The 13990-nt window shown below is 38.6% G+C and overlaps 1 protein-coding gene across 1 annotated transcript in view; it reads left to right on the forward strand.

Moving 5' to 3' along the window:
- The window catches only part of AFF4 (AF4/FMR2 family, member 4), a 71964-nt gene continuing 57974 nt past the window's right edge, over nt 1-13990 (forward strand). The window contains exons 1-5 of the mRNA XM_011969303.1: nt 1-94; nt 548-674; nt 2472-3266; nt 5195-5239; nt 10217-10303. Coding sequence (XP_011824693.1) covers nt 552-674; nt 2472-3266; nt 5195-5239; nt 10217-10303 — 1050 coding nt within the window. The 5' untranslated portion in view covers nt 1-94; nt 548-551. The remainder of the gene's footprint in view (nt 95-547; nt 675-2471; nt 3267-5194; nt 5240-10216; nt 10304-13990) is intronic.

The following is a 13990-nucleotide window of genomic DNA, read 5'->3' on the forward strand; positions in this document are numbered from 1 at the left end:
AGGGAATCTAGAGCAACAGCAAAGCTGAGGTCAGACTACCATAAGGATGGACACCAAGGAAGCTGTGTTTGGGACAAAAAGAAATCAAGATAAGGTAGATGCAAAGTAGAGAAAAGAACTGGACCCTGGGGGGAAGGGTGGTAGTTGGGAGTGGGTTATATGCTTCTAAGGGCAAAGAATAGGCAGATTTCCGAAGAGGAAGGCCCAAAAGGAAATATTGAGAATTTGTGTTCAAATGCTACTTTCCCTCTGAATGTACAAGTTTTTGCTTTTAGATAACAGAGTACTTCAAACATTGATAAAGTTAGGTGTTTTGTTGGGGTGGGTTCTAATATTCAGGGCTAATGTTTCCTTGGAATAGTTGTGGAAGACACTATTGGTATATGTTGATAAAACCGTTACCAAAACCCAGCTTCAGCACTAATGCCTGTTTTTACTTGGAGGTCAAAAGGGAATCTGTGATTGAAGTGTTAAACTGACAAAATCTGTACAGAATATTTAATTTTTCCTTTTATTTTTGTGATACAAAGACTGTTTCTTTTCATAGCAACATGAACCGTGAAGACCGGAATGTGCTGCGTATGAAAGAACGGGAAAGGCGGAATCAGGAAATTCAGCAGGGTGAAGACGCCTTCCCACCTAGCTCTCCTCTCTTTGCAGAGCCATACAAAGTTGTAAGTTGCCCTTCTGTGAATGTTTTTTTCCCATTAGCATGACATTTTTGCTTTTAAAATATTTCATATTTGAATGTTTATATTAGAAAAGAATTACTGTGAATACCACTTAACATTTTTTTTCCTGTCCTTTACATAGAACATATTTTTTGGGGATAAACTTTTCTTTGGAGTATGTTATGCTTACAGAAAAATACACAAAATAGGTGTTATGGCTTGAAGAATTTTCACAGCATCAACAGCTTCATACAGCTCAGATCAAGAAATAGAATGTTACTAGCACCCTAAAAGTCATCTTCCAACCCACCTCCTATTGCTGTCTTGTGTTCTTAAAAATGTGTTCTGAGTTGGCTCACACATTTATCTCTATTTTCCTAGTTGTGCTACTAACTATGGGCGGGTACTTCACCATTCTGAGCCTTGAATTAAATTAGAATTTTGTGACTCAATTTGCATTGTTTGATTTTTTCCTAGGTGTTCTTTAAGTATGATATCAATAAAAAATGAATATTTCGTAGATGCTTTTGTTACTCCTCACTGCCATTTGCTACTTAGTTTACAAAGTTTCGGAGATTATTAGTATGTTTGAATAAATGTGTCTTCAGTATCAGTCTGATTTTTCTATTGTTATAGACAATTATTTGGGTATCACTTGTTCATTAAATTTTTGTTTCTGCTTGTAACTATAACATTGAATTATAAGGAATATAATATTTTCATAAACTGCCAAAATATAAGCGTTAGCTAATCTGCTGGCCTGTGGAACGTAATTTTATAAAGGCAGATTACTTTACTGTTCTTCAAAAGACTTTTTTTTTTGAGACACAGTCTCGGTCTTTCGTCCAGGCTGGAGTGCCGTGTCATGATCTCGGCTCGTTGCCACCGCTGACTTCTGGGTTCAAGTGATTCTTCTGCCTCAGCCTCCCGAGTAGCTGGGATTGCAGGCATGCACCACCTTGCCCGGCTAATTTTTTTTTTTGGAGGTGGAGTCTTACTGGAGTGCAATGACACAATCTTGGTTCACTGCAACCTTCACTTCCTGGGTTCAAGCAATTCTCCTGCCTCAGCCTCCTGAGTAGCTAGGATTACAGGCATCTGCCATCACGCCTAGCTAATTTTTGTATTTTTAGTAGAAACAGGGTTTCACCATGTTGACCAGGCTGGTCTTCAACTCCTGACCTCAGGTGATCTGCCCGCCTTGGCCTCCCAAAGTGCTGGTATTACAGGTGTGAGCCACCATGTCTAGCCACGCCTGGCTAACTTACGTATTTTTGCTAGAAATGGGTTTTCACCATGTTGGCCAGGCTGGTCTGGAACTCCTGACATTAGGTGATCTGTCCGCCTCAGCCTCCGAAAGTGCTGGGATTACAGGTATGAGCCACTGCACCTGGCCCTTCAAAATACTTTGTGAATTTAAAAGACAAGAGTCTTGCTATGTTACCCATGCTGGAGTGCAGTTGCTGTTCACAGGTGAAATCATAGTGCACTGGAGCCTCAAAATCTTGGAATTGAGCAATCCTCCTGCCTCACCTGCACAGGGTAGCTGAAAGTACAGGCACGTGCCACTGCGCTCGGATTATATTTTAGTATGGTTATTTTTAGGCACTTTTCAATGATTTTTTTTTTTTCACTACAGACTGATATATTTGGAGTATGCTTCAAGGTATTAATGTTAAGATATGAGGTAAAGCCTTCCTTTGAAAAGCCCCTTTCCATTCGAAGTTTGGAAAATTAGTTCAGAAGCATATTTTATTTCTGATTATGCTCATTGTATAATTTTATTTTTATTTTTTGTAGACTAGCAAAGAAGATAAGTTATCAAGTCGTATTCAGAGTATGCTTGGAAACTACGATGAAATGAAGGATTTCATAGGAGACAGATCTATACCAAAGCTTGTTGCAATTCCCAAGCCTACAGTACCACCATCAGCAGATGAAAAATCTAACCCAAATTTCTTTGAACAGAGACATGGAGGCTCTCATCAGAGTAGCAAATGGACTCCAGTAGGACCCGCACCCAGCACTTCTCAGTCTCAGAAGCGGTCTTCAGGCTTACAGAGTGGACATAGTAGCCAGCGGACCAGTGCAGGTAGCAGTAGTGGCACTAACAGTAGTGGTCAGAGGCATGACCGTGAGTCATATAACAGTAGTGGGAGCAGCAGCCGGAAAAAAGGCCAGCATGGATCAGAACACTCCAAATCACGTTCTTCCAGCCCTGGAAAACCCCAGGCTGTTTCTTCATTAAGCTCTAGTCATTCCAGGTCTCATGGGAATGATCACCATAGCAAGGAACATCAACGCTCCAAATCACCTCGGGACCCTGATGCAAACTGGGATTCTCCTTCCCGTGTACCTTTTTCAAGTGGGCAGCACTCAAATCAATCTTTCCCACCCTCATTGATGTCAAAGTCCAATTCAATGTTACAGAAACCCACTGCCTATGTGCGGCCCATGGACGGACAGGAGTCCATGGAACCAAAGCTGTCCTCTGAGCACTACAGCAGCCAATCTCACGGCAACAGCATGACTGAGCTGAAGCCCAGCAGCAAAGCACATCTCACCAAGCTGAAAATACCTTCCCAACCACTGGATGTAAGTCACACATTTAGAGCTTTTAACGTTGTGACTATGTGAAGCAATTGACTGATCATGAAATTATGATTGAACTTGAACACTGCTTCTTTGCCTTAATAGTAAGGAATGTAAAAGTTGAAAGATGAAAAAAAAATGTAAAGACAGACTTGTGAGTTACTCCTAAGTGGATCCGTAGATCTTTTGACTTGTCCTCTTGGGAAATGGAGAAAATGTCATTCACAGTTTTCAAATATTAAGATGACAAGTCAGTTATAGAATAAAAGAATGACCAATTGATACCTTTGATTTCTGCATTTTGATTTTATAGAACAATATACCTTTGTTGTTTAAAAACAAAATTAATTTCTATGCTTACATTGATACTAATGAATGAGATGCAGGTCATGGTGTATGGTTATGATAAATGGGACTTTCGGGTCTGTGGAAATGGTAATATTGTATACTTTGAATGCTATGATCATTTTCTCTGGTTGTACTTAAAGGATGGAGACAGCTGTTCCAGGTTCATAGTGATGGTTTGAAATTTAAATTGAATTGCTTACCAAAGCCTTTTGGAACATTTCATTGTGAAATAGCTGAAATTATATCTTTTTTTTCAAGATGGGTATCTCATCATGTTGCCCAGGCTGGTCTGGAACTCCTGGCTTCAAGTGATCCTCTCATCTTGGCCTCCCGAAGTGTTGAGGTTAGAGACATGACCATCATGCATGGCCCAAATTTTGTCTCTCTCTCGCTCTCTCTTTTTTTTTTTTTTTGAGACGGAGTTTCGCTGTTGTTGCCCAGGCTGGAGTGCGATGGCACGATCTCGGCTCACTACAACCTCTACCTCCCGGGTTCAAGCAATTCTCCTGCCTCAGCCTCCCGAGTAGCTGGGATTACAGGCATGTGCCACCATGGCCGGCTAATTTTGTATTTTTAGTAGAGATGGCATTTTACCATGTTGGTCAGGCTGGTCTTGAACTCCTGACCTCACATGATCCGCCTGCCTTGGCCTCCCAAAATGCTGGAATTACAGGCGTGAACCACCGCACCCAACCCCAAATTTTATCTTTTCATGTAGTTTGTGCAATAAAAAAAAATTTGGAAAACAATGTCAGTAGCCAAAAAATTACAACTCTTAGCTCAAAAGGGTGGAAGGAAGAATCCAGGTAATGTAAAATGCTGTTTTGCAAACGTTTAAAACATCTTTCCAGTAGCCTTGGGAAACTCACTTTGAGTGGCATTTGTTATCTAATTACTCCTCTCAAGAGAACAGTAAAATGGTAATTTGTTATTTCTTTAAACAACATGATCTTTAGAGTTTGACTTAAGTTCGGCTCTCTAATTCCTGTTTGTGCCTTAGAATAAGCAATTTGCTTTTTGTGATTTAGAAAGACTATGTAAAATGTCTGTGTTCCAGACTAGTAATCTTTCAGTAATACTTGTTTAACCCATTTATACTTAGTGTTCCATTATTGGAATGCTAAGCTCGTAGGAGTTACTTATATCCTACTGCTCAAGGTCATTGCCGAGGTCTGATTCTTCACACAAAAAATTTGCAACCTCTGGCATAAATGGGTTAACTTTGTTTATGTGCAATGATGTATCTCAGTATCATGATAGATTTCATATATAGATAAGCTTAAATTTTTGGACAAGCTGCACACCTGAAAAATTACATTCTAAAAATTATAATCTAAAATATAGGATAAAAAACTTAAAACATTTGCAAACTATAAAGTTCCCCCAGCTTTGTATAGTTCGGTGATTAAAATTTTCTGGTGCTTGAAAAATTTGTATTTAAGGAAATTAATCCAAAGATTCTAAACAGTGTACTGATTTAGAGTAATGGGGTCATAAATACTTTTAATAATGTTTTTAAGTCTGTGAAGCAAATACAAAAATCTACTGATAAAAATCTGATGTGTGCTGCTTTTTCTCTCAAGGCATCAGCTTCTGGTGATGTGAGCTGTGTGGATGAAATCCTAAAAGTAAGTTTTTTAAAAAAAATCTTTTCAATCTCTTTAATTTTTTATGCTCTGCCACCCTCTTACCCTCTGTATTTCACAAAGGATCTGAAGCAACAGTTTGCTTATATTTGTAACTTGATTATGTCCATCATAAATAATTTACTATCTTCTTTGTTTACCATTTGCCTTCGAAGAGCTAGTTTTGTTCTTTGTGTTTTTTGTTGTTGTTGTTTTGAGATGGAGTCTCACTCTGTCGCCCAGGCTGGAGTGCAAATAGTGCGATCTCAGCTCACTGCAACCTCCACCTCCCAAATTCAAGCGATTCTTTCACCTTAGCCTCCTGAGTAGGTGGGATTACAGGCGCCCGCCATCATGCCCAGCTAATTTTTGTATTTTTGCGGAGATGGGGTTTCACCATGTTGGCCAGGCTGGCCTGGAACTCCTGACCTCAGGTGATCCACCTGCCTCGGCCTCCCAAAGTGCTGGGATTACAGGTGTGAGTCACTGCGCCCAGCCACGTTCTTTGCTTTTAAGTAAAACAGATTTTAATCTTAACACTTACTTTGCCTGGAAAATATCAACAAGCCAATTATAACCGTACTTTTTCATGCTTAACTGTTAATAATTTGAAGTGCAAAAAACTCAGTAGTTATCAGTCAAACCATTATGATCAAAATACTTTGCTTTTGTTCATCTGTACATACTGGTCAAATCTTACAGTAATAGATTTTCTTCCAGTTTCGCACATTTTGGTTTTTTTTTTTCTTTTTTTTGATATGGAGTCTCACTCTGTTGCCCAGTCTGGAGTACAGTGGCATGATCTCGGCTCACTGTAACCTCTGCTTCCTGGGTTCAAGTGATTCTTGTGCCTCAGCTTCCTGAGTAGCTGGGATTACAGGCGCCCACCACCACGTCCAGCTAATTTTTGTATTTTTAGTAGAGATGGGGTTTCACCACATTGTCCAGGCTGGTCTTGAATTTCTGACCTCAAGTTACTCCCCCTCCCCCACCCCCCCGCCCGACCTCCCAATGTGCTGGGATTATAGCCTGAGCCACTGCACCTGGCTGTTTTACACATTTTTTTTTTTTTGAACCGGAAGTTTACTCTGTCACCCAGGCTGGAGTGCAATGGCATGATCTCGGCTCACTGTAACTTCCACCTCGCAGGTTCAAGTGATTCTCCTGCCTCTGCCTCCTGAGTAGCTGGGATTATAGGCACCCGCGACCAAGCCTGGCTACTTTTTTTTTTTTTTTTTGTAGAGATGAGGTTTCACCATGTTGGCCAGGCTGGTCTGGAACTCCTATCTGCCTGCCTTGGCCTCCCAAAGTGCTGGGATTATAGGCATGAGCCACCACGCGCAGCCAACATTTTGGATATTTAATGAAACATGTTTAAAATTGACACATGACCAAAAAGTACATTACTCTATTAGAAAAAGAGAAAGTCCAGTGAATTAGTGAATGACAATGACTACTTTTTGCTTAGTGGAGAAAACTGTGAGTCACATATTACTTGTATTTTCTTGGTTTTTTTTTTTTTTTTTTTGTGAGCTCCTGAATTTGTGTCTATACTTACAATTCACTGTGAACACCTTTGAAAGACTACCTGCATTGGTTGCTTCCACTCTTTTCTTTCCCATTCCTTCCTTTAGTCCACTGTAATCTCCCTTTTACCTCTGCCATTTTGCAGAACCCGTTTCTCTATGGTCATTATCTTTCTCCCTCCATCCAGAGGCATCATTTGAGTTCTTTTTTATTCTTTCTGCTATTTATTTTTTCCTTCTGGAAACATTCTTCTTTCCTTGACTGTTTTTATGCTTCATTGTTTTTGTTTGCCTTCCACCTTTCTTGCCTCTCTTTTTTTGCCCTTTTTGGAACCCTTGTGCCTTCTCTTATCTCTTAAGTGCAGGTGCATTCTTGTAGCCTCTGCTCTTTCTGCTCTTTGACTTGCCTTTTCCACCCTTCTTGGTTTTATCTGTTTGACGGCTGTTTAGTCTTTCTCTCCTGCATTGACCTCCTTTGGGTTTTGGTTTGTCTCTTAATTGCTTCTTAGCTGAGTTTCCATTTGGATTTATTTCTCTTTGCTGCTTCAGACTCAACATGTCTAAAGCCATACTTATCAGACTTCCTTGGATTAGTAGTACACCACTTTCCCATGCTTGTAAGTGTAGAATCCTAAATATCTCTAATTTCTTCCTCATATTCTATGTAGTTGCAAAACTGGATGTAGACTTTTAAAATTTTTGTTTTTTAAATATCCATTCCTTTCTTCCCATTTCTGCCACCTTGAGCTTCAATAATTATAACACTGAGTCCTCATTCAGGCTTTCTGCCTCCAGAATCTCCCTGCTCATATGTCTTTTGCATTGCTACCTGATTCTTTACTTCAGGCCCTAGTCTTCATAAATTAATTATTCCCTTAAAAATTTTCAGTGGCTCTCTTAAGACTATAGAAAGAATAGTATCCAAATTTAATATCCGCAGCCCAATCCTAACCTATCTCGTTACTGAATGACCACTTTTGCCAAACTGGTTTCCCTAAGCCACATACTTTCTTGCTCTTTTACCTCCTTAAATAAAGTAAGGTTGGAATTTCTCCTACCTCTTCAGTTATATATAGATTGTTTTTTCCTGGAATCCCAATGAAATCCTTCTTCCCCCATATCAGATTATGAGACCACAGTGACAGCTCTTTCATTTGAATGTCATACATTTCTTAGTTGTCATGTATATAAAAAGTGTAAGGGAGCATAAATATTTTCCTCTGAATCCTCAACAGTGCATAGAATTATTAGTACCTGAAAGATTTTCTTACATTTAATGATTTCTTTAATGTTATTGACATCTATATTTTATATGTACAAGGGCTTGGCACTTGGCCTTTAGTTAATAGGTGCTCAGTGATTCGATGATACTTGGAGTATTAAATCAAATTTTCAATTGAGAGTTTTGCTATTTGAGATATAAAATGCCAATTCTAAAAAGCTGAGTTTATGAGTTTTTGTTTCCTTTTCCCTTTCCTGTCTGTAGTATGCAAGGAACTTCAGGTGTGTGTTCCCTTCATATTTTCTTTGTATTTGTAGTCATATCATTTTTAGGAGCCCCATCATGAACTTAAAAAAAAATTTACTCTAAAAGTGATGTATATTTATTGAAAAAATGATTTATTCAAGGCATGCTCATTGAGCACCTACTTTGTGTCAACCACTGGGAATATAGTGGTCATAATGTTATGCCTTTGAGCTGATATTCTAGAGCTGGATGTAGGAAGCAATCTATTATATAATATTATTTCAGGAAGTGAAATTCTATTAAAAAACAAAGCATTTTAAGGGGATAAAGAGCATTTATATGCAGGTGGCTGTTTTAAGAGGTTCAAGTAGTAAAATATCAAGTTCCTTTGTCTCTTCTTCCTTCTGTCATTCTGTTGCCCAAAGCTAAACATTAACTAGGACATAGACTGTGATTTGTCTTTGTCAGTTAATAAAATACTGTGGAGATCATTACATATCAACAGTTAAATTTCTCATTTTAATGTCTACTTGGTGTTCTGTTTTGTAGATGTCTGGTAATTTATTTAATCTGTACTGTGTTGGTGTCAACCTAAATAACAGAGACTCGCTAAAAGAAAAGATTATGGGAATAGAGCATTGCATTGGGAGTACACGTGCCATAGTAGTCTATGCGCATTCAAGGAGGTAAAGAGAGACAAAGGTTTTTAAAGGAAAAAATGAAGACGATTACGTAATTGTTTTTGAAATAATTATCCTTGGCTACAAAGATCAGTAGTAAGGAGGACACCAGTCTGAGGTCGGACAAGCTGGACAGGTGTCTTTATGGAAGTCTTTTTTTGGTTTAGGGTTTTGATGACCTTTGTGCAAGGTTGTGGTTTTTGTAGACTTTTTTGTTTATCAGGCATACAAGCATGAGAAACCTTTCTTCATGGTCTTTTGCAGCTCAGGGTGTTTTTTTGTTTTTTTTTTTTATATATATATAAATATTAGTGACTCCATTTTGATTCTTACAACTTTCACATTGACTACCTAGGTTGTTTCAGTTTTTAAAGTGTGAGCCCCTTGTATGTGTATCTTTACAAAACTGTGTGGATATTGCTATGCGATAAATTCCTAGGTGTTATACCACTATTAATTTGTTGCGTTTCCTTAATTTACCTGATGACTTACTTTGAACTAAATGCCAGAAATAATATACTCTCTCCTTATTCTCATACCTCTGTCTTCTCGGCTTGTCTAACATACACATTGTAATCTTACCAGACCTCACCCAGACATATTTGGCATTAAGATTAGGCAGAAGGCATTGAATGAAATCAAACTTAGGGTCTTGCTTTTCCGTTTTCCTCCTCCTGTGTTTTTGAAATTTCTCTTCTGATTTCTTCCCCTGACAAATTTTTTCTACGATTATATAGACTCTATAGCCAGACTTTTGAGGATGACATATAATGTTCATTATTTACTAAGTGTATGGCCTTGAATAAATAACTTTTGTGCTTCAGTTTCATCCTAAATAGAGAAAGGATGATAGTGGTATCAACCTCATCATGTCATTGTGAGTACTAAATGAGTAATAAACATGTAAAACACTTAGCACAGTGTCTGGCCCATTCAAGGTACACAGTAAATGTTAGCTGTTTTCTTTATCATTGTCCCCTTCCTCCCACTATCACAGCAAGCTCTTCCTTTTTAGTGTTTTATTATGTGCCTTGTATTTGATTACAGGCTGATTTCTGTAACTATTCACAGGTTTCATAATTTGAATTGTAAACTCCTCAAAGCCAGGAAGTGTTTACTGATCTTCTTATTACTACCTACACCATAGTGCCTTACACACAATTGTGCTTAATATTTATTGACTAAGTATGTAGAATTTTGGAGGAGCTGTCATGAAACCAGTATTTATAAATACAAATCTGGTTTTTAGCTGCATAATTTTTATCCTTGACCTGGTTGAAAACAAACTGTAATAATTACATTTCAGGAGATGACGCATTCATGGCCTCCCCCTCTAACGGCTATTCATACACCATGCAAAACAGAACCTTCCAAATTTCCTTTTCCAACTAAGGTAAGTAAATAAAATGTATCTTTCATAATGTAAGAAAACTCTAAATGGCTTGACTAAAATCATATGGATTAAAAATTGTCTTGCCATTCCCATTCTAGTGGGAGACAGACAGTAAATAAGTAAATAAATAGATAAATTCAGATAGTGACAACTGTTATGAAGATAATTAGCAGGGTAATAGAATTGAGAGCATCTTGGATCAAGAGGTATTTAAGAAAGCTTTGATGGCAATATGGGAGAGAGATTTAAAAGACATTAATATAGCCGGCCACAGTGGCTCATGCCTGTAATCCCAGCACTTTGGAAGGCTGAGGCAAGAAACTCTCTTGAGGCCAGGAGTTTGCGACCCCCTGGTCAACATAGCAAGACCCTGTCTCTACCAAAAATTGAAAAAACAAAACAAAACCTTGGCATAGTGGCCCATGCCTGTGGTCCCCGTTACTGGAGAGGCTGAGATGGGAGGATCACTTGAACCTGGGAAGTCAAGGCTGCAGTGAGCTGTGATTGCACCACTGCACTCCAACCTGGGCAACAGAACAAGATTCTATCAAAAAAAAAAAAAAGACATTCATATTTATTGCAAACTATTATGGTATTGTAGGCCTGAGGTGGTAAGGGCTTCTCAAACTGTTGTTTTAAGAACCTGTTTCTATAAGACATAGCAACCATACCTATGTCCCATGGAAGGAGGTTCCTCAGATAACAGTTCCAAGGTTGTTTAAAATCAGCAGATTGATTTTTTTTTTTTAAACTTGTACTTAACAGTATTAATTTACACTTAACACAAATAATACAGAAATATATTCTCCTAGTGAAAGTTTGACCAGGACCCCTAATAATAGCCTTTCCCCAATTCTGTCCCCTTCATCCCAACAGAGCTCCTTTCATAAGTACCTTTGCAAGTCTATATTCATGTAATACATGTATAATCATTACATGTAAGCATTTTCTCATTTATTTCTACACAAATAATATTGTTCTGTATCTTTCACCAGTCAGCAGTAGGTCTTGGGGACCTGTCTATGTTACTACATGTAGAGGTGTTTTGTTTCTTTGAATTGCATCGGTAGTGTTAATGTATCCTAGTTTGTTTAGCCATTTCTCTTTGGTATTTAAGCTGATAGCAAGTTTTCATTTCTATAAATGTTTCTTCAGTTGGTATCTTTGTTCATGCCTTCTGTGTGCATGTAATTTTCTTTAGGGTAAAAAGCAAAAAGTAGAATTGCTGAGTGTTGAGAGTATATATTTAATATATACTCTCACAAATTCCTTCCATAGTTCTATTACAGGATTTGTACCAGCCAGTATTCCCACTTGTATTACCTTTTGTTTCACACATGCACATCACCATTTGATATTATTAAACAGCAGTGTTTTGAGTGAAAATGGCATTCCATTTGCTTGATTGCTAGTGAGGTTCATCATCTTTACATATTTGTTATCCATTTGGTTTCTTTGTGGGTAAATTTGCTTATTCTCACTGTCCTTTGGGTTGCATTTTTTACCTATTGAGTTTTAGGTGGTCTTCCTTTTTTGTTTTGTGTTGTTTTGTTTGAATTCTGGATTCCAATAATTTCTTATACATGCTGAAAATTTATCTACCAGTTAGATTCTTTTCTTTTTATGGTCTAAAGTTTTTAATTTTTGATGAATAAAATTTATCTTTCTCTTCCTTTATAGTTTTTGCTTTTAATGTTAAAGAAGACTTTTCTTTTTCTAGAATCGTAAACATACCCTCTTATTTTTCTTTCAATGTGGTTTTTAGTTTTATTTTTTATGTTTACCTTCGTGAATGATGTCAGGTAGATTTAAAAACTTTCTGTCTATATTTATGCCATGTCACTCTTACCTTTTATATCTTTGTTTACATATACAAAATGCACTGGTATTTATTTATTTATTTATTTTTGTTTTTTTCCTGAGATGGAGTCTCCCCTTGTCACCTAGGCTGGAGTGCAGTGGTGTGATCTCTGCTCACTGCAACTTCTGCCTCTTGGGTTCAAGCAGTTCTCCTGCCTCAGCCTCCCGAGTAGCTGTTACTACAGGTGCCCACTACCACGCCCAGCTAATTTTTGTATTTTTAGTAGAGACAGGGTTTCACCATGTTGGCCAGGCTGGTCTTGAACTCCTGACCCCAGGTGATCCACCCGTCTCGGCCTCCCAAAGTGCTAGGATTACAGGTGTGAGCCACCGTGTCTGGCCAATGCACTGGTATTTAATGTGCAGTTTGAGTTTTGTTTTTTGTTTGTTTGTTTGTTTTGAGATGGAGTCTTGCTCTTTTGCCTAGGCTGGAGTGAAGTGGTGCGATCTCGGCTCACTGCAACCTCCGCCTCCTGGGTTCAAGTGATTTTCCTCCCTCAGCTTCTCAAGTAGCTGAGATTACAGGCGCGAACCACCACGCCTGGCTAATTTTTTGTATTTTTAGTAGAGACAGGGTTTCACCATGTTGACCAGGCTGGTCTCGAACTCCTGACCTCAGGTGATCCACTTGCCTCTGCCTCCCAAAGTTCTGGGATTACAGGCGTGAGCCACTGCGCCCGGCCTGCAGTTTGAGTTTTGATACATATGTGCACCTGTATAACCACCACCATAATTAAGAATTAGAACATTTCCATTACCCCCAAATTTCTTCATATTCCTTTGTAGTCTCCCTTGCCTCTACCACTGTCCCTATTGCAATTTCTGGTCTATTTTATGTCACTCTAGATAAGTTTTGTTTTTTCTAGAATTTCATGTGAATGGAATCAGTACATCATGTGCTTCTTTTATATATTTACCTTCATTTTCTCAGTATACAGTTTTGTAATTCTTCCATGTTCTTGATTGTATCCATAGTTTTTCTTTTTCTTTTTCTTTTTTTGAGACGGAGTCTCTCTCTGAGTCTCACTCCCAGAGTGCAGTGGCATGATCTCGGCTTACTGCAACCTCCGCCTCCAGGGTTCAAGCGATTCTCCTGCCTCAGTCTCCTAAGTAGCTGGGCTTACAGGCATGCACCACCACGCCTTGCTGATTTTTGTATTTTTAGTAGAGACGGAGTTTCGCCATGTTGGTCAGGCTGGTCTCGAACTCCCGACCTCGCGGTCCACCTGTGTCGGCCTCCTAAAGTGCTGGGATCACAGGTGTGAGCCACCACGCCTGGCCCAGTTTTTCTTTTTTTGTTCCCAATCAGTATTTTATTACATGGAAATACCAACATTTGCTTCCTGTTGATGAACATTTGGGTTATTTCCAGATTTAGACTGTTAAGAATAAAGTATCTGTAAACATTCATGTTTTCTTTTATCCTGGGTAAATACTGGGTCACATAGTAAAAAGTAGAATTGCTGGTTCATAGGGTAAGTGCATATTAAATTTTACTTATTTATTATATTTTAATTTTTTTAGAGACTGAGGTCTCACCTAGGCTGGTCTTACCTAGGCTGGAGTACAGTTGTCATATAGCTCACTATACACTTGAACTCCTGAGCTCTGGCAATCCTCTCATTTCAGCCTCTTGAGTACCTCAGACAACAGATGCTACTACCATGCCAGACTTTTATATAGAGATGGGGGTCTCACTATACTGCCCAGGCTGGTCTGAAACTCCTGACTTCAAGCCATCCTTCTGTTTCAGTGTCACAAGCACAAGCTACAGTGCCCACCACTAAGTTTATAGTAAACTGAGAACTGTATTTCCCTCCCTCCCTC

This window comes from Mandrillus leucophaeus, unplaced genomic scaffold (genome assembly GCF_000951045.1).
Source record: "Mandrillus leucophaeus isolate KB7577 unplaced genomic scaffold, Mleu.le_1.0 Scaffold88, whole genome shotgun sequence".
Taxonomy (NCBI): Eukaryota; Metazoa; Chordata; class Mammalia; order Primates; family Cercopithecidae; genus Mandrillus; species Mandrillus leucophaeus.